Source organism: Urocitellus parryii, chromosome 9 (assembly GCF_045843805.1).
Source record: "Urocitellus parryii isolate mUroPar1 chromosome 9, mUroPar1.hap1, whole genome shotgun sequence".
Taxonomy (NCBI): Eukaryota; Metazoa; Chordata; class Mammalia; order Rodentia; family Sciuridae; genus Urocitellus; species Urocitellus parryii.
Genome location: NC_135539.1, coordinates 134,416,170 through 134,441,563, shown reverse-complemented (window position 1 = coordinate 134,441,563; position 25,394 = coordinate 134,416,170). Strand labels below are relative to the sequence as shown.

General features: G+C 36.0%; 1 protein-coding gene and 1 pseudogene across 1 annotated transcript in view; one reads left to right on the top strand and one right to left on the bottom strand.

The window, feature by feature from the left end:
* The first annotated feature begins 337 nt into the window (after positions 1-337).
* Cep350 (centrosomal protein 350) overlaps positions 338-25,394 on the top strand; it is a 165,887-nt gene continuing 140,830 nt past the window's right edge. Inside the window, exons 1-3 of the mRNA XM_077803041.1 lie at positions 338-696; positions 22,136-22,221; positions 23,231-23,274. Of these exons, the coding sequence (XP_077659167.1) occupies positions 22,149-22,221; positions 23,231-23,274 (117 nt within the window). The 5' untranslated portion in view covers positions 338-696; positions 22,136-22,148. The remainder of the gene's footprint in view (positions 697-22,135; positions 22,222-23,230; positions 23,275-25,394) is intronic.
* LOC113182498 (ubiquitin-ribosomal protein eL40 fusion protein pseudogene) lies at positions 14,085-14,488 on the bottom strand (annotated as a pseudogene).

Genomic DNA, 25,394 nt, shown 5'->3' with positions numbered 1-25,394 from the left:
TCCTTGTCAAGTCACTATCATGTTTTCTTCGCTGGGGGTGAAGTGCGCAGCCAGCAGGCCCAATTAGCGTCAAAGGGAAGGGGGAGAGGCGGGGGAGTCTCCTCTGCGGATATACTTTAGCTCCGCCCGAGTTCTGCTAGACTCAAACTTCGCCACACCAAACATGGCTTCCTCAAGTTTCCGCTCCTCGCTTGTTTCGCTCTCACTTTTTGGCCACACTCAATATGGCCCCAACACTGGGTTGCATTCCTGTGGAACCGTCTCGGGATAGTTCTCGCGAGGTTTGCCTGGGCCGGGACTGCTCCCGCCCTGCCCCGCGCTGCCGCCACCGCCACCGCCGCCGGCGCCGCTCCTCCTCCGTGTCAGTTGTTGGGCTGTAATGGCGACTGGGCCGCCGCTGCCGAAGTGACTCCCGGGCGAGGGAGCGGGCCAGACCAGCGCCAGAGAGAACTGCAGAGAGCCGCAGCTCAGGGGGCGGCTTGCTGTGGGGGAGGGGAGGCAGCCCTTCCGCCTCTCCTTCCTTCCCTGTGGACCGGCGGATCCCGGGAGCCGGTGCGAGGCGGGCGCCCGGTGCGTCCCCGGAGCGGGGAGGCCAGGCCAGGCAGCCCTGGGGCCGGTCGGGGCGGCGTCACTGCACCCTCCGCCAGGCCCCGCGGGATGCACCGTGGGAGCCGAGGGCGGAGGCGACACTCTCAGGTGAGCGGGAGAGGACCTGGCTGGGACCGCGGACGCTGGCTCAGCTGTAGCTGCCTCTGTCCGCGGTCCCGGGTTTTCGGAGCTGGCCAGAGAGGCGGGGCGGGGCCCCCTGGCCCTGCCTGGCGTCCCCTCCGGAGAACCTTCTTGGGTCCCCAGGCTTTTCCGGTAGGGTCATTCGGAGACCTGGGTTTCAGGTCCCACCTGTGCCTCCCGTAGACAAATTTCCTTGCTTACCTGCCGGAGTCTCTCCGAACCCTCTCTCGCCCTTCCTCTAGTCTGCATAGACCTAAGAACCTCTCACCTTTGGCCTCCGGAGAAGTGTTCCTTCTTCGTTTGGAGATCGAGCATATTTTGGGAAATTCCGGGGGACTGACTCCAGTGGTGGGGATGACTACTTTCTGTTCCTTTTCGGTGGGGGTAACATTCTCAAATACAGTGCAGGGAAAACTTTGATCTGCTCCAATTCAGAGGTTATAGAATGTAGTCTACCGGTTAATTCATAAATGATTTGGAGCGTGGCTTTAAAAAGCTTTAAACTTTGGAAGTTATCAGTATCTACCCCCCACACCCCCGTTTAAAAGTAGCCCAGTATACTAAGTGATATAGAGTTAATATTGTAGATATGGGTTGGAATTTGCCTGGATTTTAGTTGCACATAGATGTAAATTTTAATGTTGTTTAAAGATAATAAGCAAATTCCTGCATTTGGGAAAAAAGTAGGTTGTCAAGAATAGAGATCATTATCCATATACTCTGCTTGATTGTTTTGACAGTGAGCTTTGTTTTGAATTTGGAGAAGTCGTTAATGTTGCCATGTTAACCATTTCTCCTGGGCCTGTATTTTAAGGGTTTTAAAGGAAAGTCTGTTCTCAGGAACACCCTGAGAAGTTTTGTAGAAGCAATGATAATAAAATGACTTCTAGAAGCAATGATAATAAGATGACTTCTATTTAAAACACTTCTTAGTTTAAAATATTTTTAAACCAGGCAGTGTGTTGGGAATAACTTGGGATTGTGATTTTAGGCAATTAGTTTTTAGGATTACAGTAGAAGTCACTTCAAATCCAAGCAAGTAATAATTAGTTCTGATATGCTAAATTGACAAATTTTAGTGATATAAAGTAAATCAGAATGATTGAATTGTTATCACATCAAATATAAGATACTTTAATAAGAAAAAATGTCAAGCTAGAATACATTGTATATATTGATAAATACATGTGTATCTCATCTTTTCATAGTCAGTAGCAGATCTTTGTAGTGATGGTGAGTTATACAAGTAAACAATTTACACATCTGTGAAAGAATTTTTCAGATTTTCTGAGATGTATTGGTGTGTAGTGTTATGTAAGATGGCTAATACTTGGACAACCAGCCTTCTGTGGGGTAATCAATGTATGAACTATGAAGTTTGTGATTTTTTTTCTTTTTATTGCCAGTCTTTTGACCATTTTATATCACTTCTATATCATGGACAGGAGAAAGGAGATGAAGTTCATATAAAAATACTTTGTATTTTTTAAATTACTGTGAGCTATATTGGGAGCAAAAAAGAAGCTGCTGTCTGAATTTTTTTTTGTGTGTTCCTTCACATACATTAATTTATTTTGTGTTCTTGGCACTCTTGTGAAGGAGGTATGACAAATAACCTTACTTTGCAGTTGTGGAAACCATCACACAAGAATATTTATTTTTGTAAATGCTGCTCTTATTTCTACAGGTAACCTAAAATTAGTTTTATTTAAAATTAACAGATACTTCTGGGACTTGGTATTATTTCAAAGTATTTTTAAAAATTCTGCTTTGTTCCTTTTTATATACCACTTGTTCCTTATTTCAGTTCTTAGAAAGTATTAGCATTTTCATACTTTTTTGTTAATTATTAATAAGTCATGGATTATTATAAGGGATCATTTTACTCCTCTATATACTTTTTGCTTAAACAAGGTTCTTACAAATTGTAGTGAAGCCAGACACTGTTGTGTATTCCTGTAGTCCAAGTGACTCAGGAGGCTGAGGCAGGAGGATTGCAAGTTCAAGGCCAGTCTTTGCCACTTAGGGTGACCCTGTCTCAAAATAAAAAAAGGCTGGGAATTTAGGTCAGTGATAAAGTGCCCCTAGATTCAATCCTCGGTACCATTTTTATTTATATTCTTTATTATATAAAACAAATATTAATTTGCTATGATCAATAGTGGCATAACTGAAAAGTTATGATCTTAGTAATTTTAATATAGAGACAACTGATGACTTAAAAGTGAACTTTAGAGTTATGATTGCTTCATTTTGCATTGTGGGGTAAGTTGTGAAATAGTTTTTTTCTTATTGACATTCCCCATGTCAAGCAATTTTTAATGTCATGGATAGTTAAAAAAAAGAACCAAAGATTCTACACTGATGTTGCATGGTACTGATGTTTTGATCATTATTATAAGTGTAATTTTATGCTTACATGTGGGTATTTGGGGTTGTTATTTGCCTTTTATATATGCTGTGTAAATTCCATGATGGCAGAAATCTTTAATTCACTATTATGTACCTAGTGCCTAGCATGTAGTAAGATAGTCAATAAGTATTAATTGAGTTAATTGACTGCAGAGTAGTCCTAGGATAATATTTAAAAAACAAAATAAAAATCTAGTTCTTAGTTCTTAGGCACATTTCAGATCTTAGGAATATACTCTAGAGGTATGTTCAAATTGCTAGGTATCAGGGGAATGACAGTCTAGGATTAAAAGCCACTGAGAATAAGCCTCAGGTGGATCCTGAAAACTTTATTGACTATTTTAATGATTTGCCTAGCTGCTCTGGCAATTGTTGTAATTTAAAAAAAATAGGAGGTTTAAGACCCTAACCTGTTATACTAGTACTATAATTATAGGCTTGTAATGACTTAAAGTCACTTCTTAATCACCACATTAAGAACTTTAAATCTTAAAGGCCACTTAGACCAATTCCCATGTTTTATACATAAGAAAACAGAGGATCATATAGGGGAAATATCTCACTCTTAGTTGGTTTCATAACAGGAAGAATCCACTAAACAGCTGCTAAGTCTGCGTTTGTTTAATGTATCAGATAATTATCTAATCAGAGGATAATTGCATTCATCCTAGAAGTCTATTCTGTATTAGTATCAATTAAAAATTCAAAGTGGACCTTTTCATGAGTCAAAAAAGTATGTTAACTTAAAAATGAATTTCAACCCTGTCCTTTGTCACTGGGATAAGTTGGGACAATTGGAACAACTTTCTGGGAAGAAATTTGACATTATTTATCAATATTAAAAGTATACATACTCTAATAGAATCATTTAATTTTTAGTTTATCCTACATAAATTTTAACACAAAAGCACAAGAATGTTCATTTTAGTATTATTTCCCAGTGTCAACTTTTATAAATAACAATAAATGCCCTAAATGTCGATTGATAGAGGAATGGTTAAAATTACAGTATATTTATTCTGTGATCACTCTGCAGTTGCTAACAAGTTTGGGGATATCTAAATTTACTTCATGAAAAACAGCTGAGTGTATTGTTCTGCATATGAACTATGCAGCAGACTTTCTGGGTTCAAATCCTAACTGTACTAGCTAACTGAACTGGCTGTGACCTCATCTATAAATAATAATTCTCACTTTACAGTATTGCTGAGAGAACTAGTTGAGTATTTATACCCCAAGTCAGCATAGTATGCATTATGTAAAGTCTTTGCTGTTACTATTATGTACTGACATGGAAGAATGTTCATGATATAATATTGAGTGCAGGAAATATGTTGCACTACACTATGTAATATGATTTGATTTATAAAAAATTGTGTCCAGGGATGGGGATATAGCTCAGTTGGTAGAGTGCTTGCGTCGCATGCATAAGGCCCTAGGTTCAATCCCCAGCAGCGCGCGCATATGCGCGCGCGCGCACACACACACACACACACACACACCACACATCCATAAGAAAAGAAATGTAGTTTTGTTTGCATAGAAAAAGTTAGCTGTTAGCTGCCTCAGCACCACATAAAAATAAATAAAGGTATTGTGTCCATCTATAACTAAAAAAATATTAAAACAAATAGTCCCACTTTTGTAAATTTTGAAATTTTGTTCTAAAATATTGCTTCAATATTTTCTTTTTTAAATATGTTTTACTTGCCAATGGATTTTATTTGTTTATTTGAATGCGGTGCTGAGGATTGAACCCAGGGCCTCACACATGTCAGGCAAGTGCTCTACCACTGAGCCACAACCCCAGTCCCAATATTTTCTTATATGATGTTATACATGTATTTCTGAATATAATTTTCAGAGATTTACAGATTTCATCAACAGAATATCACATGATTAGATCCAACTTTTGTTGATGGAAAGTTGAAATTAATCTATGAAAATCCCTAATAAATGTATTTATTTTTCAACTAGCTTTGTGTCCTTTGGTAATATTTCTTAATTTCTAAGTGACTCCATAGGCTAGATTAGTGTTTCCAAACTCAGTTCTCAAACTATGCACCGAGGTTGGTTGCTATGAGTACCACAGTGAGTTCACATGGACACAGAAGTATATCTGAAAACTTTGAAAGGAATGTAACAACTAACAGTTTGAGATGGTACAGTTGAGGTGGTGCTACATTTCTTTTGATGACAGTGTGTCTTCAAAAAGCCAGGTTTAGGGGATTGCAGCAATTAAAAAGCACTGTGGCTGGGTGTGGTGGTGCACTTGTAATCCCAGACTGGGGAGGCTATAGCAAGAGGATAAAGAATTCCAGGTCAGCCTAGGCAACTTTGCAATACTGTGTCTCAAAATAAATAAATAAATAAAATAAAATGAATAAATGAATAAAATAGAAAGGGTTGGGGATGTGGCTTAGTGGTTAAGTGTTCTTGGGTTCAACCCTCTCAGTACCAGTAAATAAATAAATTGCAAGTACCGTGCAAAATCAATGTGGAATAGTAAGTGAAGGTGGCAGTGGCCAAAATTGATTGAAGGTTTGAGAAGCTGTGTAATTTCTAATAGTTATGTAGACCCCATTAATAAGTAATTGTGCTTATTTAATAATAAAATAGAAATATTTCTTTTAATTTATGTATTTACTTTTCACACTGGTACTAAGTTAGGCCATAAATAATTAGATAGCATGGACCTAACCACTAAATAATTGGAACTGTAAGGTTTTTTTTTTGGCCTAGAAGCACTGTGAAAAATTACTGAGGGTTATTAAGGTACTGAGGATTATTAAGGGTTCTGTGAAATGAGAAAGTTTGGGAACTACTCAAATTCTTTTAACCAGAACCCCCACAATAAGAAATATTTTCCCCAATATATCCTCAAGAACGTAATGTATGTAAAAACAAAATAAAAGCTTCTCTAAAAGTAAAATATCTTAGTGGGGCGCCAGTGATGTGGTACTGTAGTTCCAGCTACATGGAGGCTGAGGCAGGAGAACTCCTTGAACCTAGGAGTTCAAGGCCATCCTGGGCAATGGGGCAAAACTCTGTCTCAAAAAAACCTGCTAGTTCAGGGTCTGGGGTATTATGTTCACTGGTAGAGCTTAGGATGAGCTAGGTAAACCATGGGTTCAATTCCCAGCAAGCTCCCCCCTCACCCAGCAAAAAACTAGTTACAACTCACTAGATTGTATTGTACTTTTTCCTCTATTACTGGATCACAGATATATATTTAAAAAACCCCTAACCTCCAGCTTTAATATGCTTTGTTTTCTATACTGGAAACTAGATTCTATACAATAGATGGCGTCTCTGAACATTTGTGTAGCTGCTGGTTTTCTTTTTTGTTGTTGTAGTTGTTTGTTTTTTGCTTTTTAAAAAATCTTTTCATTTAATCTATCTATCTATCTATCTATTTATTTATTTATTTTTTTAGAGAGAGTGAGAGAGGGGAGAGAGAGAGAGAGAGAGAGAGAGAGAGAGAGAGAGAATTTTTAATATTTATTTTTTAGTTCTCGGTGGACACAACATCTTTGTTGGTATGTGGTGCTGAGGATCGAACCCGGGCTGCACGCATGCCAGGCGAGCGCGCTACCGCTTGAGCCACATCCCCAGCCCCGATTTATTTATTTATTTTTAGTACCAGGGATTGAACCCAGGGGTGCTTAACCACTTAGCCACATACAAGCCCTTTTTTTGCCTTTTATTTTGAGACAGGATTTTGCTAAGTTGCTTAGGGCCTTGTTAAATTGCTGATGCTAGCTTTGAACTTGTGATTCTCTTGCTTCAGCCTCCTGAGCCCTTGGAAGTAGCTGCCATATTTGTATGATGAGCTATTTTAAATGTTACAGAGAAATGATGTAAAGGAGACCTTTTATAAACAGAAGGATGATTGTACAAACGGAAGAATCAGGTTTATGTTTGATAAGTTTGGATAGGTAATTTTTTTTTCTATGTTTGAGATTGAATACAAGCCCTTCCTTGCCCGTGCTAGGCAAGTGCTCTACCACTGAGCCACACTCCCCCACCCTCTTTTTTTTTTTAAGTTACTATGTAACAATTATTGTAAGTAGACTTGCAGAAGTTGCTGTTGGAATTAAGGGATTCTTTTAAGCTAGATTTAAAAGTCACTCATGAATAAAAGCTTTGGTACAACTTTTTTTTTTTGTACTGGGGATTGAATCCAGGGGTGTTTTACCACAGAGCTATAACCCTGGTCCTTTTTTGGGGGGTACTAGGGATTGGGTCTTGCTGAATTACTTACAGCCTCAATAAATTGCTGAGGTTGGCATTGAGCTTGTGATCCTCCTGCCTCAGCCTCCGGAGCCCCTGGGATTACAGGAGTGTGCCGCTATGCTCAGCAACCCGGGGTGTGTGTGTGTGTGTGTGTGTGTGTGTGTGTGTGTGTTTTGGGGGGTACCAAGAATTGGACTTCGGGGCATTTGACCACTGAGCCACATTCCCATCACTATTTTGTATTTTATTTAGAGAGAGTCTCACTGAGTACCCTCACTATTGCTGAGGTTGGCTTTAAACTTGCGATCCTCCTGCCTCAGCTCCTGAGCCACTGCACCTGGCAATATTTTCTGTTTTGAGACAGAATCTAAGTAGCCAAGGCTAGAGTTGCTGGGATTACAGGTGTGTGCCACTGTGCCTTAGGCTTAGTACAACTTAATAATTTTCATTTCATAAATGATTTTTATGTCTATTTTGTTAAATAATTTCTTTTTAGTTTTGAGATTATTTTTAAATATAAAATACAGATGTACATATGTAATTATTATTATTTAAAATATTTTTATAGTTGTGGATGGACAGTATGCCTTTATTTATTTATTTTTATGTGGTGCTAAGGGTCAAATCCAGTGCCTCACACATGCTAGGCAAGTGTTCTACCACTGAGCTACAGCCCCAGCCCATATATAATTATTTTTAAATTTTAAGACAGTTTTTGATCAGGAATGGCTAACCTCTTGCTATTGTATGAAATATTTATGCTCATTTATTTTTTATTCTAATTATATATGACATTAGAATGCATTTTGACACATCATACATACATGGAGTATAAATTCTCATTCTTCTGGTTGTACCTGATATGGAGTTACACAGGTCATGTAATCATATATGCAAATAGGTTAATAATGTCTGATTCATTCTACTATCATTCCTATTCCCATACCTCCTACCCTTCCTTCACTCCCTCTGTCTAATCCGAAATACCTCTATTCTTCCCTACCCCACCGCCTGCATTGTGAATTAGCATCTGCATATCATGGGCTTATTTTTTTGTGTTTTTGTGTGCCTGTTTGCATTTAAGAATGGCAGTCTGAGACTTAACCAATGGGACCACCATTCATCAAACAGATCTATATGTTGTGTATTGTGCATGGACTAGGGATATGAAGAGAAATAAAATACACCTCAGTCCTGGGTAAGAGGAATGATAAAGTTCTATGAATCCACAAACAGGAAGCAACTACACTTATCAAGGAGTTGGTAAAACCTTCCAATGAAAGAAAATTAGTTTTTTTTTGGCATGTGTGTTTCATTACACAGCCTTAGCTAAGTTATTGAATGTGGAAGGAAATGTTCAGGATTTATTACTTTTTCTTCTTTTATTTTTTCCCCTCAAAAATAAAAAAAGTGATGATAAATGCATTTTAAAAATTCAAAAACAGGGGCTGGGGATGTGGCTCAAGCGGTAGTGCACTCGCCTGGCATGTGTGTGGCCCGGGTTCGATCCTCAGCACCACATATAAACAAAGATGTTGTGTCCGCTGAAAACTAAAAAATAAATATTAAAAATTCTCTCTCTCTCTCTCTCTCTCTCTCTCTCTCTCCCCCCCTCTCCCTCTCTTAAAAAAAAAAAAATTCAAAAACATACCCTGAAAAATCTGCTTCCTATCCTGAGCTTTCATTCTCTCTCCTTGGAGTTAACTAGTGTTAACAATTTCCTGTGTATCAACTTTTGTAGTGAAAATTTTATATTTTAAGTTAAAGAATCCTATTTGCAATCTATGAGACACCATTTTGAGGATAAATTCCTTGAATTTAGAAGAGTATTCAGGATAATTGGAGAGCAAAGTGTAGGTTCATTTGGGGCTTTTTTTTTTTTTTAAACTTTTTAGTTATTCTTGGCTTTATTCACTTCCTTCAGCTCTCCTTAAATAAAAGATTGTCTTCAGTCAGTCTGTATTCTAGCTCTTTGTTTCGTATCAGTGTGGGGCATTGTTTTTTAGTTATCTTCATTCTGCTTCCTATGCTGCTATAGGCCAGACTGGTACCAAATGCTACGTATCTTTCATGGATTTCCTGGATTGTTGTAGGTCAGCCTTGTTTTTGTTAAAGTTAAGTTTATATTTTATATGTAAAAAACATAATGCTAAAGTCTCTGGTCATTTGTACATTATATTATATTATGGGTATGTTGGTTCTTCTGGGAATTTACCTGGAACAATATAATAGGTGTGATTTAGAGGTGGAATATTTTCACTTTCTTGTTTGCCTGGTCCCTATTAAATTTACCATTTGTCCATTTTATATTGAGAATACATGGTAGTTCTACTATAAGGATGTCTTTTTAAAAAACTTTTAGACAGAAATTGTGGTTGCATAAGATCTGAACTGAATAAGAAAACTGAAATGTACCAAAGGTATGGAAAATGTTTTCTTTAAGAGCCAGAGCAAAGTCATTCTTTCATCTTTTGTCCCTAGTGTCTGGCACATAATAGGTGCTCAATAAATATTAAGCAGATTGAGACTGCATGACTGAATGAAGTACTATCAGTGTGAAGGGAAAATTTGCTTATCAGAAGATACTTGAAATTTGACTATTTAAAAATGTCATCTGGTGTCCTATTTGTATTTGTACTACAGGTATGGATCAGTGTTTTTCAAAATTTTTGGTGTCAATACCAGTTTATGAATTTAAGTTGGTTACTGAAGACTCAACAATAACCAAAAAAAGAGCTTTTTTTTGTTGTTTTTTTAATACATTTATTTTATTTATTTATTTTTATATGGTGCTGAGGATCAAACACAGGGCCTCACACATGCTAGGCATGAGCCACAACCCCAGCTCTCAACAGCTTTTGTTTATGTAGGATGTATCTATATTCTGTATTTGAAATTTTAAGTGTACTTATTTGTTTACTAACACATTACATGTAAACAAATAACATTTTTAAATGAAAAATAACTGTTTTCTAAAACAAAAACATCTATTGAAAAGAGTAGCATTGCTTGATGTATTTCACGTCTTTTTAATGTCTGACTTAATAGAAGACATCTGGATTCTCATATCTGCTTATGCAGTCAGTTGTGATATCATGTTATATACCTTTGAAGTGGGAATAGTTTTGATTTGAAAAATACCCCCTGAAAGGGTCTCAGAACCTTAAAGATCCTTAGTCTGTACATTTGGAGAACTGGTGGTATAGCTACAAATTCAGAGTAGAAAAGAGCACCTAGATATTTCTGGCTTATACAACTGAATAAGTAAGATAGGGAATACCTCATTTGATTATTTGAGGAATAATCATGAGTTGGCTTTTGGAGATTGAATTTGATGTAACTTGGAGGTTTCTTTTTTTTTTTTTAATATTTATTTTTTAGTTCTCGGCAGACACAACATCTTTGTTTGTATGTGGTGCTGAGGATCGAACCCGGGCCGCACGCATGCCAGGCGAGCGCGCTACCGCTTGAGCCACATCCCCAGCCCCACTTGGAGGTTTCTTTGTAAGCAGTTGATATGCTTACAAAGTTCTGGACTAGAACTTTGGGAGTCATTGGCATATAGAAGGTATTTGAAGTTTGGGGCAAGGGTGAATGTTACTAGGGAGAGTGTATATTGTTAGAAAGCAAAAAGCCCAATGTCAAACCCTCCTGAACTTTAAGATTTAAAAGCTAGTTAGAGAAGGATGAGTTACCAAAGGAGACTAAGAACTAGAACTAAGGATATAGAAAAGTCAGAGTATAATGTATAGAAGCCATGGGAAAAAAGTGTTTCAAGAAATCAGTTGAACAATTTGTTCCTGCAGGTTAAATTCTTCTCTACAAAGAGAAATATGAGTTTTGGGTATCATAGATGCTACCCATAGCATTATTATTATTTGGAAATTATTGGCCACTAGTGTGCTCAAGATTTGCTATTTTGCACTATGTTGTTGAGCCTGGTTCCCATGCATTGAGATTCAGTGAGCTTTGTGTATCATTCAGCTTCTTTGTGGGTTTTTTTTTTTAATATTTATTTATTTATTTACTTTAGTTTTCTGCGGACACAACATCTTTGTTTGTATGTGGTGCTGAGGGTCGAACCCGGGCCGCACGCATGCCAGGCGAGCGCGCTACTGCTTGAGCCACATCCCCAGCCCCTTCTTTGTGGTTTTTAACATACTCAGTCCACCATAATGATCTCTACTTGTGTTGTTTCACCTCATGGTGTGTATACCCCAAATAACAAATAACAAATATAAAACAAAATGCAAGACCATAAGAGGAGTTCATCTCAATACGTTGTACTCTATTTGGCCAAATTTGTGTGGTATTATCAATTTGGAAAAAATGCTCTCAGTTCCCTTTTACTGAATGTATCAGAACCATTTCTTGTTAACTAATTTGGTGTTTTGATTCTTTTTACTACCTATATCATACAGATTCATCAATTGAATACATCTGAGAGATTGTTCAGTTGATCCATTTTTAGAGAGTAGTAAACTGTGATGAATGCTGCCTTAGCAGTCAAGAAGGTTGAGAACTGAAAATACCCATTAGATTTGGAGGTGAAAAGTTCTTTGGTGACATTAATGAGTGAGAGCTCTTGTGGAAAAATGGGGATGGGAGTTACATTAGAAGTGCTTTAAAAGTATCTGAATAGAGACAAAGTGCATTTGATTTTTTTTGAGAGGTTTATGAAGGAAAAAAGTAATAGAAGGAGGGTACAGGGTTGAGGGACTGTTTTTTTTTTTTTAAGTAAGAAAACTTGATTAAATATAAATACTGAAAAGGATCTCACAGAGGAAAGGAGATTGCAGATACATGTGACAGAAAAATAATATAACTGATAGTTTTCTTGTGAGAATCTGGGTGGGGAGATCTAGAAGCAGGTGAAGTATTCTTATGGCTCCTAATCTCTAAAAGTTACATGTTTCATTCTTTTCCCTTTCTCCTCATTTGTGAACTCTAAGCCTGCATGATATGAAAGACAATTAAATGGTAAGTGTAATTCTTTTTAATTTCTTGGTTGCTGTTTGTTTTGTGTGAACCTTTATAGTTTTCTTATGATGTAAATATTTTTGTGATAACTTGAAATGTAGACTCCTTGTTGACTTTAGATCATGTTTGTTATCAAAGTAAAAAAAATTTAAATTACATCCTTATTTGACTTATTTATATCATTTTAACTGGATTCTTTTTTATATCACTTAATAGTTTTAGTGAAATTGCATTTCCATTTTCTTTTGGAAAGTTAGCCATCAGTTATTTTTTGGAAGTTGATTATCATAGAATGATATCAAATACAGTATCTCTTATTCATCATGATTTTTGACTTTAGTCTGAACAAAACAAATGTTTATGTATATTTGACTTTTTTTGAAATAACTTGTTTCTCTATAAACTTATTTTAAAATGGATATTAGATTAAAACTCTTGAGACACTTAAATGAATAATAAAAGTATTTTTAAATTTAAAGAAATTTAAAAAGCTTATAGTACAGTAAGGAGAATAAGTATAGTGAAGTCATTTGTTGTATTGTTGATTTCTGAAAACTGTGGCAAAAACATGAGAGAGGAGTGGGCAATATTTAATCTTTAAAACAAATACAGGGCCTGGGACTATAGCTCAGTGGTAGAGCATGCTTAGCATGCTCAAGGCCCTGGGCTCCATCCCCACCACCCTACCCCACCAAAAAGCCACAAATATGATCTTGTCTAAATTATGCCATTTCCTTCTTTCTCCACCTTCATCTCTTGACAGTTTTTTTTTCTTCAGTCATGTGGAACTTTTTGATTTCTTCTACAGAATCATGCTTTTTTTTTGCCTCGGAACCTAAATCCTGGAAAGGTTTTCCTTGCCTATCCTTAGCTAACTCTTTTATCCATTCTTTAGGTCTCGGGTAACATTCTCTCTCTCTGCTTTCCAGATTAGATGAATTCTTTCCATTGCGTGCTTCCATAGAACCTGTATTTTTCCTTATTTTCACCTCATTTATAGTATGTATTCAATATAGTCCAGCCTTTACTTCTTGAGAAGCAAGAACCCTGTTCTTTTCACAGCTTTATCTCTACTGCTTAGCACTATTCATTTCTGCTACATACTTGGCACCCAATAAATGTTTGTGAAATAAAAGATTGGTATGGGTCAGACTGAGGAAAAGTGTTTTCTTGACTATGGGAGGACAGTAGTCTGATGCAGCATTTAGAGGACCAAGGGATTTTCTAGAACAACTTACCTGCCTTGTTTAGGAGAGAGGGGAGAATAAAAGCTTCATCTGTGGACATTTGTGAGGAAGTCTTATCCTTTGCGGGGTGAATTTGGTAACCATTGAGGCACATAGATTATAAAAGCATTCTCTAAAGAAGTTAAAGTGCAGTGAAATTAGTGGAGCAGAGGTTTCTGAGGAAAATAGAATCTAGGTGGGACAGGAAGGTGATTCTGATGATGAGATTGTGAGAGAAGCTAGGGCAATATGTTATAGATGGTGGCTGAGTTTGAATATTATGAGAGGCATTATGGAAATGATTGTTAGAGGCTCTCAGAGGTAGGAGAGAGATCTGGATTTATTTTATCTATCTATCTATCTATCTATCTATCTATCTATCTATTTGTTTATTTATATTTTTTTCAGTCAATGTAAGGAAAACTTTATTGAGGTCCCAAGGCCATACATGGGGCTTGGGCAGGAGGCCACCCCTTGGGGAAAGGAGCCAGTGGAGGGGCTTTATTTGTCCTTCTTCTTGGGGCGGAGGTTGTTGGTGTGGCCACACTTCTTCCTGCGGCAGTTCACAGCCCGGGGGCTGCAGGTGGGCATAACACTTGCGACAGATCATCTTGTCACAGTTGTACTTCTGGGCAAGCTGGCACAGGAAAGGCTCAGTGATGCCACCTCTCAGGCGAAGCACCAAGTATAGAGTGGACTCTTTCTGGATGTTGTAATCTGAGAGAGTGCGGTCATCCTCTAGCTGTTTACCTGCAAATATCAGATGCTGCTGATCAGGTGGGATGCCCTCCTTGTCTTGAAATTTGGCTTTGACATTCTCGATGGTGTCACTGGGCTCGACCTCAAGGGTGATGGTCTTGCCTGTCAGGGTCTTCACAAAGATCTGCATCTCTGCGTCTGCTGCTCAGGAGCCTCGTTGAAGAGAAAGAGCGAGATCTGGATTTTATTTCCAGTTCTTTTACTTACTAGCTGAATGACCTTGAACTAGTTCCATAGTCTGCCTGATAATTTTCTTCGTTAGTAAAATGGATATTAGACTACTTGTCTGATCAATTGTGATAGATTAGAAATAATATGTAGAAAATAACAGTCTTTGTCCCACATGATTATTCACTATTAATTATCCACACAGGCACCTCCTATAGTGTTAGAAGTCTATAATTTTGGCTCCTGGTTTAAAGGGATTGTTGTCAAATGTTCTGGAGCTTTGGAAGACAGATATTCTCAGGTTTAGTTCCCTCCATTAATGGAGTCATCAGTGTTTTTTGGAATCTTAGTCTTCAAAGAATAGAATTGAAGATAATCAATCTGTAGAGCTATAGTTCTCAAAACTGGCTATGTAGTGGAATCCCTGTTGACCTTTAAAAATGGGAGAATTGTTACGCGTCTTCTCATACCAGCTGATTTAGAATCTCTTGGAGGTAGAATTTGGGTATTTTTGTTTTTAATCTTTTAATAAAAGATTCTGAAATCTTTTAATAGAAGATTCTCTGAAACTCACTTGCAGTGGGAATGACTGGGAATGTACATCCTCAGCCATTGTGCATCATTTTTAATACGAGTTCATAACATGTGCCCTAGTTTTTTTTAAAAGAAGCATGCACATGGGCTGGGGTTGTAATGGTACGGCGATTGCCTAGCACATATGAGGCACCCAGTTCGATCCTCAGCACCACATAAAAACAAAAAATAATAAAAAGTGTTGTGTCCATTTATAACTAAAATATATTTTACGAAAAGAAGCATGCATACTATTTTGATAAATGTGCGTTCGTATATTCAAAATTCAGTGTCATAACGATCTTTTTGAGTTTCAAGGGAAATTTTATGTTGTAGGTTTTTTTTGCAATGATAATGACTTTTTAAATATGAAAAATGGGATTCAATAATAGCTCATAAAATGAGACTTTTTAGGGGGCTGGGGATGTGGCTCAAGCGGTAGCCTGGCATGTGTGCGGCCCGGGTTCGATCCTCAGCACCACATACCAACAAATGTTGTGTCCGCCGAAAAACTAAGAAATAAAAAAAAAAAAAATGAGACTTTTTAATAGCAGAGTTACTCATAAATGTATGGAATAAATAAATATAAAATAGGCTAATTATATGCAACATTCTGAATGTGTCATCTCTATATATTTTTCTAGGGAGGGAAGTGATGGCCTTCATCATAGTCCCAAAGAGACCCAGTGATATAGAGAGGTAAACACAAACATAATACAACAGAAATACAACAGTTTCTTAACTCTTGGTATTATTTCTTCAGATTTTGGGGTCCTGTTGAGAAAGTCATTGCCTGTGCCTATATGCTAGCGTGTTGACCCTATGTTTTCTTCTAGAAGTTGCATAGTTTCTGATTAAATTCCTAGGTCTTTGATCCATTTTGAGTTGATTTTTGTGCAAGGTGAGAGATAAAGGTCTAGGTTCATTCTTCTACATATGTATAACCAGTTTTCCCAGTACCATTTCTTAAAAAGATGTCTTTTCTCCAGTATACATTTTTGGCACCTTTGTCAAGGATCAGATGACTCAGATGTATGGGTTTGTCTCTGTGTCTTCTATTCTGTACTGTTGGTCTATGTGTCTGTTTTGATGCCAGTTACCATATAGTTTTTGTTATTATAGCTCTGTAGTATAATTTGAAGTCAGGTATTATAATACCTTAACCAAAGATTTTGAAAGATTTACTGAATAATTAAGGTGCTTCATGAGACTAGACATTAGAGTACTGAATTAAAATTATACTTATATCCTAAAACAGGATATACAGGATATAATTTTTTCATGTCACCTGAAAATATTTTTAGTATAGTATACATTGAGAAAGCACATTAATGTTCCACTTGGTAAAGTTTCAAAAGCTGAATATTTCCATGAAATCAGCACTCAAATAAATGAATGATTGAACCTAATTGATCAGCATCCAAGTAATTCCAGTTCAGTTAAATTCAGTTGCTCCAATTCCATTCACCTCTCAAGTCATCCAAGGGTAATGATTATCCTCACTTCTAGCGCCATAGATTACTTTTGCTTGTTTTATACTTTATGTAATAAGATTGTGTAGTATGCATTTTTGTTTTTGATTATTTGTTAAACAACTCTATTATTTGTTTTTGATGTTCCTTAACAGATTTGCAATATTCAACTCTATTATTGCATATATCTATAATTAGTTCATTCTCATTGTTAATGGTGAATATACTATCATTTGTTTATACTACGAAATCTTACATAAATGTGGTAGTCTTAATATTTAGTTATTTGTATTTGAAGATGATTGATCATTAAAAAGGAATTTCTTGTGAGGCAGAGATGGATTTTTGTGTGTGTATGCTGTCTCTGCCTCATTAGTGTTAGCCCTTAAACATAGAAATTATGGATTCAAATGCCATTTTAGATTATTTAACCTGTTTCTTCCTCCCACTGGAAAATTGGTAATGACTATGTATTTTAGCATTTATTTTATTTTTAAGGCAAAGAGATGTTTGTCCAAAGAAAATTTTTTCTTAAATCATTGACAAATTAGTAATACATAATAATATTATCTATTACCATAATAGATAATAACCATCTTTGTTTAGTTACCATTTTTTTCAGTTTACTAGATCAAATATATTTTTATCAGAGAAAATAAAAATGAGTTTTTAAATCTCTATTAGACAGCTCTGATTAAAGTCTTTATGATTGAAAAATTTTGAACTATTTGAGCATTTAGTGATTTTTGTTTTTCTACCATTTTTATTTTTCAGAAACCTAGACTTTTCTTGGGGAAATTCTATAATCTATGAAGAATTTTATTTTTAGAACATTTTTGAAGTGTTTTTTTTTTTATTTTTTATTTTAGGGAAAAAGTAAAAGATTACTTACTAATAGCCTTTAAAATTAATCGTACCTTTCATTTTATATATTGGACTTAGTAGCTAAGTTTCCTATTCTTTAATTTAAATTGGTGTCTTTAATATCCAATATAAATGTACTTCCTCTGCAGGAAGATAATTGGAGAAAATTTTATTAAATATGGCCAATGTTTAATAATATGTCTACTGTAAAGAACTCATTAAATTATTATGAAAAGCACTAAGATATTGGTAGGTAGGTAGGCAAAAGATGAGAAAGGATAATTTGCAAAAGAAGAATTAAGATTCAGGCCTGCAACAGAGTTTTATTTATTTATCTATCTATCTATCTATCTATCTATTTATTTATTTATTGTGGTGCTGAGAATTTAACCCAAGACCTTGTGCATGCAAGGCAAGCACTCTACCAACTGAAGTATGTCCCCAGCCCTAGAATATTTAATACTGCTGGCATCTATTAAATTCAAATTAATTTCTTTCTTCCTATTAAATAGCAAAAGTAAAAAGAATAGATAATCTCAATATTCAAAGGTATTAATGAAGCTGGTAGTCCCTTCTTTTTTTGTACATGGAAAACCAGTTTGATGTTAAGTCTTCAGAGCAGCATGTTCTTCACAGTTTTTTAGTCCAGTTTTTAAACACTTTGCAGATCCTGTTCTAGATAAATGATCCAAATGCACAAACATGTTCACTTCAATGTTACTTGTAGTAAAGAAAGTAAGATATAATGTTGTATTGGTTATCTAATAACCACCTACCCTCACCCTTTTGAAGTATTTTAAAGTAGACTTTTATTATCTCACACTTTGAGTAGGTGAGGAATTTGGGAGCAAATCCTTATATGGGTGAATTTGGCTCAAGGTTTCATAAGGTTGCAAACAGGATGTCAGATAGGGTTGTAGTCTATAAAGACTTGATATGGATTTAACTTGAGTATCTGCTTACAGGAAAGCTCACAGCTGTAGGCAGGAGGCTTTGGTTCTTTGCTGCATGGATCTGTTGGTAGAGCAACTTGACTGTTTTCATGATCTGACAGCTGAATCCTTGGGGTTGTGGGGGATGTGTGGAGAATGCCTTTTATAGCGTAGTTGCAGTGTCTGTGTAGGGGTCCGAGGAGGTCTTCAGAAGCAGAGGAGACTACTACATGGGAAGAACATATCACCCTGTGGGGGTTTGAGGTCTCCAGAACTGGAACAGACCTCTACTTGGACTTTCCACGTCCTTGACCATGTTGCAGAAAAGGATTTATAGAGCCTCAGGTACGAGTAGCTGAACACCAGATTTGTCATAGGGGAAAGTACCTGTTTGATAATTGGGGTATGCGCGATCTTAGACTGAGTTTGGGGTTTCAGCCCCTCAGAAGGACAGTAGCTAGGGGGCTGAGCTAGAGGTAGAGTCAGGATGGGGTTATATGCATTTAGTGTCAGTTTTCTTTGTGTGCTTTTCTATTGTCTAAGCATGTTCTAATTCTGCTACTTCCTACATTTCTTATTGTCTTATTAGCATCTTAAATCTCTACCCAACGGGTGTGTCTTGCTATTAGGAAGCTAGAGTCATTTATTGGTCATAAAAGTCTCTAATATGCATGATCCCAAAAGGAGTAGTTCTTCCAGATGCCTTGTGGTTGTCTTGCAGGTTTATTTTTTTTGTTTTCCATCAGTCAGTCGGCAAGCTATGGGCAAGGACACCCAGGTAAGGACTCTGGTGCAAGGACAACAGTTGAGTTGCTCATAGTTGTTCTGCATTCTAGTGGTTTGTGGTATTTCTCTTGAGCCTTACACACTGTTCTCTCTGGATCCCTAAATTCCTCTCTCAGTGGAAGTCTTACATTGTCATTTCCACCACATTTGATGTTAGTTGAAAATCCAGTCTGTCCTCAGTGGGAGAAATATTAAGCTGAACCCCTTGCCCCGCAACTCCCAGTACCAGTGGTAGAACCCAGGCCCTCAGGTATGCTAGTCAAACATTCTACCGCTAAGCCTCATTTATAGGCCTTTTATTTTGAGACAGGATTTCACTGTTGCCCATGCTGTCTTGAGCTTCTTGTCCTTTTGCCTCAGCCTCCTGAGTAGCTGGGATTATAGACATGTACCACCATGCCTAGTTTAAGCTCCAATTCTTGAAGAAAGGAATATCAAATAATTTTTAATGTATTTTAAAACCGCCAAAAATGTCCAGCAGTTAAGTAAAATGGGCACAGATCTGAATTTACAGTAATTACAGTAAGGCAAAGAAAATTAGAAGAGAATGTGCAAAATATCTTAATAATTGTGTTAGGATTTTGGAAATAGCGGTGAGCTTTTCTCCCTGTGTTTGCAAACTTTCTGTTGATATTATGTGACTTTGTTTTGGTACAGGGGATTGAACCAAATGCCTTGTGTATGGTTAGCACATGCTCTACTACTGAGCTATGGCCCTAGCCTTTTGACTTTTGTAATAGAATAATTCCTTTGTATTCATAGGAAAATATGTCTTTTATCATCAAGCTAAGCATAAGCATATCATGTTTTTTCTCTTTTATCTTTTTAATGTAGTAGTACAGACATAATAATAAAATGGATCATGATCTTTTTTATTTGGGGAGGGTATCTCATTATGTTGCCCAGGCTGTCCTTAAACTCCTAGGCTCAGGTGATGGCCCTGCCTTGTCCTAACCAGCAGCTGGGATTACAGGTGTGAGTCTGCATCAGGCTTCTTATCTTTTTAGTGTGTGTGAGCGGGGGGGCTCAGATCCAGGGCCTCATGCATGATAGGCAACTGCTCTACCACTGAGCTCCACTCTTAGCTCCTTTTAATAATTTTTAAGTAAGTTCATTAAAATTAAGTAAATTCATATGTACAGCCATCACTGCCATCTATCTCTTAATTTTGCAAAACTGAAATTATATATTCATTGAGCAGTAGCTCCTTACTCCTCTCTCGCTCCAGCCCCTGGTGGTAACCACCATTGTATTTTCTCTCTGTACCTTATATAAGTAGAATCATAGTGTTTACATTTTTGTGACTACCTTATTGGAGTTAACATAATGGCCTCAGTGTTTATCCATGTTGTAGCATAGGTTATAATTTCCTTCCTATTATGGCTGAATAATATTCCATTATGTATATACAACAATTTGCTTATCTGCTTACCTTTTGAATGGACACTTGGACTCTTCCCATGTTGGCTATTTTATGAATAATGCTGCTGTGAACATTAACATACAAATACTCTTCAAGACTGTACTTTGAATTCTTTTGGGTATATCCCCACCAGTGGAATTGCTGGGTTTTATGGCAGTTTTATTTTTTTTAAACACCTTTATTTGTTTATTTTTATGTGGTGCTAAGGATCAAACCCAGTGCCTCACACATGCTAGGCAAGTGCTCTGTCACTGAGCTATAATTCCAGCTTGGCAATTCTGTTTTATTTATTTATTTTTTAATATTTATTTTTTAGTTGTAGTTGGACACAATACCTTTATTTTATTTATTTATTTTTATGTTGTGCTGAGGATCAAACCCAGGGCTAGTGCTCTACTGCTGAGCTACGATCCCAACCCATGGCAATTCTATTTTTAATTTTAAGAAACAGCCATACCATTTTCCATATATATTCCTGGTAACAGTATACAAGGGCTCCAATTTTTCCTTGTCTTTGACAACTTTTTTTTTTTTTTCCTTACGAGGTACTGAACCCAGGTGTGCTGTACCAGTGATCCATATTCCTAGTCCTTTTTAGTTTTTATCTTAATCTAGGGTCTAGCTTAATTGCACAGGTTGGCTTCGAGTATGCAGTTCTGCCTTAGCCTCCTGAATAGTTGAGATTACAGAGGTGCATTACCACCACTCCTGGCTTATATTTTTTCTTTCTTTTTTTTTTTAATAGTTATCCATTCTAATAGGTGTGAAGTGGTTACATTATAATTAATTCAATAATTATTTTGGGGAGACTCTAGCTTCAACCTAGGGCCTTGCATGTGTTAGGCAAGTGTTCTGCCACTGAGTAAATCCCCAGCCTTCACAGTATAATTATTTTTAAAATTATTTAAAAATTTTTAAAATTTATTTATTTATTTTTTAGTTGTAGTTGGACACAGTACCTTTATTCTGTTCATTTATTTTTATGTGGTGCTGAGGATTGAACCCAGGGACCCGCATGTGCTAGGTGAGCGTCCACCACTGAGCCACATCCCCAGCCCCCCCCCAGTATAATTTTTTAAAAAACATTTTTTAGTTGTAGTTATTGATGGGTCTTTATTTTATTTATTTGTTTTTATGTGGTTCTGAGGATTGAATCCAGTGCCTCACACATGCCTGGCAAGTGCTCTATCACTGAGCTACATTCCCGCCCCCCACAGTATAATTTTTTTTTAACATTTATTTTTTAGGTGTAGATGGACACAACACAATGCCTTTATTTTTATGTGGTGCGGAGGATTGAACCCGGGTCCCACCCGTGCTAGGTGAGCGCTCTACCGCTGAGCCACAATCCCAATTCCCCTACAATATAATTTTTAATTATTTATTTTTCTAAAGAAAAATAAAGTTATTGAATTATGATAAACTTTTTTATTTTGAGACATTCTTAAGGAGGATATAAAGATACATGTTAGAGATGATAGACTTTCATATGAAGGGCAGGATAAGTTAGGTCACTTCTTTTATTAATGTTACTATAATATTGATGTTCAGTAAATAATGTTGATGTGATTGCAGGTAAATTGGCAGGATGAGGAGCAGCAAATCAAAAGAGGTGCCTTTACTAAATCCAAGGAACTCTCAAAGCAAGGATACTGTTCAAGGTATTTTTTTTTTTTCAAACTGAACTCCATCCTTTGTTTAAGTCATATATATATTAAATCCTGATCTAATCAAGAAATGAAAATTATATACATGCTTGGTTTATAAAAAGTGGATAATTTTAAAATTTACTTTTGATTTGAATATAAAGGTGCCTCACCTTAAATGGAATTCTGTGATGAACTGTTTTGTAAAGAAAAAAAATCTTTTTTTTTTGAAATGAAACTATGTATGTAAAATTAGTTTTATACAATTTTTAAAAAATTCTGACATTTAATGTCAATAAATGATATAATGCAGTTCCTAGTACAATTACAGTGCGCTGATAATAACAAAAGAAATATTCTCCAAATTGAACTCCTTTTAAATCATGCATTAGAGGTAACTTTAAGGCGTGATATTTAAGGGAAATCAACTGGAATACATCTGGAGGAAGATTATTGGGATTATGAGGGACCTGGAAATCAAGTTATATGGGAAGTATTTAGAGGAAGTGAAAATGTGTATGCTGGGAAAGGATGACTTGTGGAAAATATGTGGCCTTAAACTGTTTGAAGGGCTTTTATTTGAAAGACTAAATAGATTTTACTTCTATTGGTAGCTTGAAGTTGGAGTAGTTTTCTAATTTTTTTTACATTGTAATATGAAATATAAAACAATACAAAATTTTCTATTTGTTTAACTCATTGGGGTAAATTGAGGATACTGTTTATTTTTGGAGATGTCTGCTCTAGTTATAGGTGGAATATCAGTCCAGCTGTCCTAAGGACTAATGATATCAGTGTCTATTTAACTCTAAATTACATGTTGGAAAAGCTTAACATTTACAAATATGCTAGTTAAGGAGAAAAAGCATATTTTGGTTCAGTATAAAAAAGTACTTGCTGAGGAATAGTTTTGCCTAACAAAGTGATTCTCAAACTTTTGAGTGTTATTTTGGAGCTTTTTAAAATTAATGTTTCGGACCACTTCAGAGCTTCTGATTGAGTAAATATTACTTTTTCCCAGTAGACATAACCACACCGTGGGATGCACTTTCTCAGACCAAGGCTGCTGTAAGTAGTGTTAGCTTCCACTTTTTAATTTGTTTTGAAATTAATTTTTTGTTGTGATTGGATAGATTAAAATGTTTTTTGTAGCATTTTTTTGAAAGGAAAGTTATGGTAAGAAGTTATATCATATATATTACAAAATGAACATATTAAATAGTAGAAAAATATATAAGACACTAAATATCAGGAACACTAGCCCTTGGCATATAAAATAAACTTATGCTATTTACTCCCCGTTTATCAAGTTGTTCATTTGACATGTTGAAATGAAGATTTAAACAGTGAATTTGAGAAGGTGGTAAGGCTATGTTATGTAGAAGGCTCATTGTCAGGAGGAAGTGTAAGGAACCAGCATTTCCATGAATGAATTGTGAGTTACTGTGTGTGTGTGTGTGTGTGTGTGTGTGTGTGTGTGTGTGTAAGGGGGGGGCGGAAGAGGGAGAGAAAGAAATAGACTGTTTTCTCTATACTGTTAAAGAAAAACGATTGTGGACAATCTGTTCCCATTTGTGTTCTCAATCTTGTCTGGGTTTTAGGAATTTAAATATGCAAGCAATACTTAGTTCCAGACTTCAAAGAGAAACACTACTCTTTCACATGCTTTCTGGGGAAATAGTCTTGTAATAGTCTTTTTTTTTTTAAATTTTTTTTTCTTCTAGTTGCCAATGGACCTTTATTTATTTATATGGGGTGCTGATAATCAAACAATGCCTCACCCATGCTATGCAAGCACTCTACCACTGAGCCATAATCCTAGCCCCTCTAATAGTCTTTTTTTTTAATATTTTTTTTAGTTATAGGTGGACATAATATCTTTATTTTACTTTATGTGGTGCTGAGGATCAAACCCAGTGCCTCATGCATGCTAGGCAAGTGCTCTACCGCTGAGCTACAACCCCAGCCCCTTTTAATAGTCTTTTCATAGCCCTTTTCTGTTTTTTTTTTTTTTTTTATGTACTATCTAAATTTGAATCACCTGTTTTTTACTGTTTGAGTATTTTTGTGGTGTTTTCTGTCCTATGATCTTAAGAACTGTTTTTGAAATGAAAATGAAATCTGGAAAAGATTCCAGATTATGAAAATGAATCTGGAAAAGGTCCCAATGCAGGGTTGGATTTGGCAAAAATTCTGTCTTTTTACATGAGCTTTATGTATTTATAATATGGGAGTAGTTTTTAATCCATCAGTTTAATTTAGAGCTAAGCTAATTCAAAACTATACTGCTGAAAGTTCTTTTTCAAAAGTATTAGGTATAATTTTTAAGGAAGTATAAGGGACTCATAAATAAGAAAACCCTGATATAGAAATATTAGGGTTAAGAAATACAGAATTTTTTTTTTTTTTTGCTACTGTGAATTGAACTCAAGAACACTTTACCACTCACTAAACAATATCCCCTGCCCTTTTTATTTGTAGAAAGGGTTTCCCTACATTGTCTAGGCTGGCCTCAAACTTGTGATCCTCCTGTCTCAGTTTTACAAGTGAATGGGATCATAGGCATGCATTATACTATGCTCCGGATCTTAGAAATATTACTATGTTAATGATTATTCCAATTTTTTTAGTACATACAAAAATGTGCAAGAGGATAAATGGAAAGATTATATAAAGTATTTATTTCTATGTGATAGAATTTCAATGATTTTAACTTTTTCTGTTTTCATATAATCTCCTATAAGCATGAAATATTCTACCAGACAGGAGAATATGCTCACTGAGAACATTGGCATTTATACCAAAAGTTGACTTGTCTTGCAAAGTATACTCAAAATCTGAAGTCTATCCTGTGAACTTTGTCTTTATTATGAAACTTATTTTGTAGACATACAACTGTAAAAAGTTGTAGCTCTTTTTTTTTTAAACAATTTCAGTATCATTTTTAAAAAATGTTATTTTGTAGATGGATAGAATGCCTTTATTTTATTTATTTTTATACTGTGCTAAGGATTGAATCCAGTGCCTCACACATGCTAGGAAAGTGCTCTGCCACTGAGCTAAAGCTTCCGACCCTCAAAATCATTTTTAATTTGCATTTGGTGGATTATACATAATAGTAGAGTTCATTGTTACATATTTGTATATATGTACAACATAATAATAATCCTTTGGTTAATTTTGTTCCC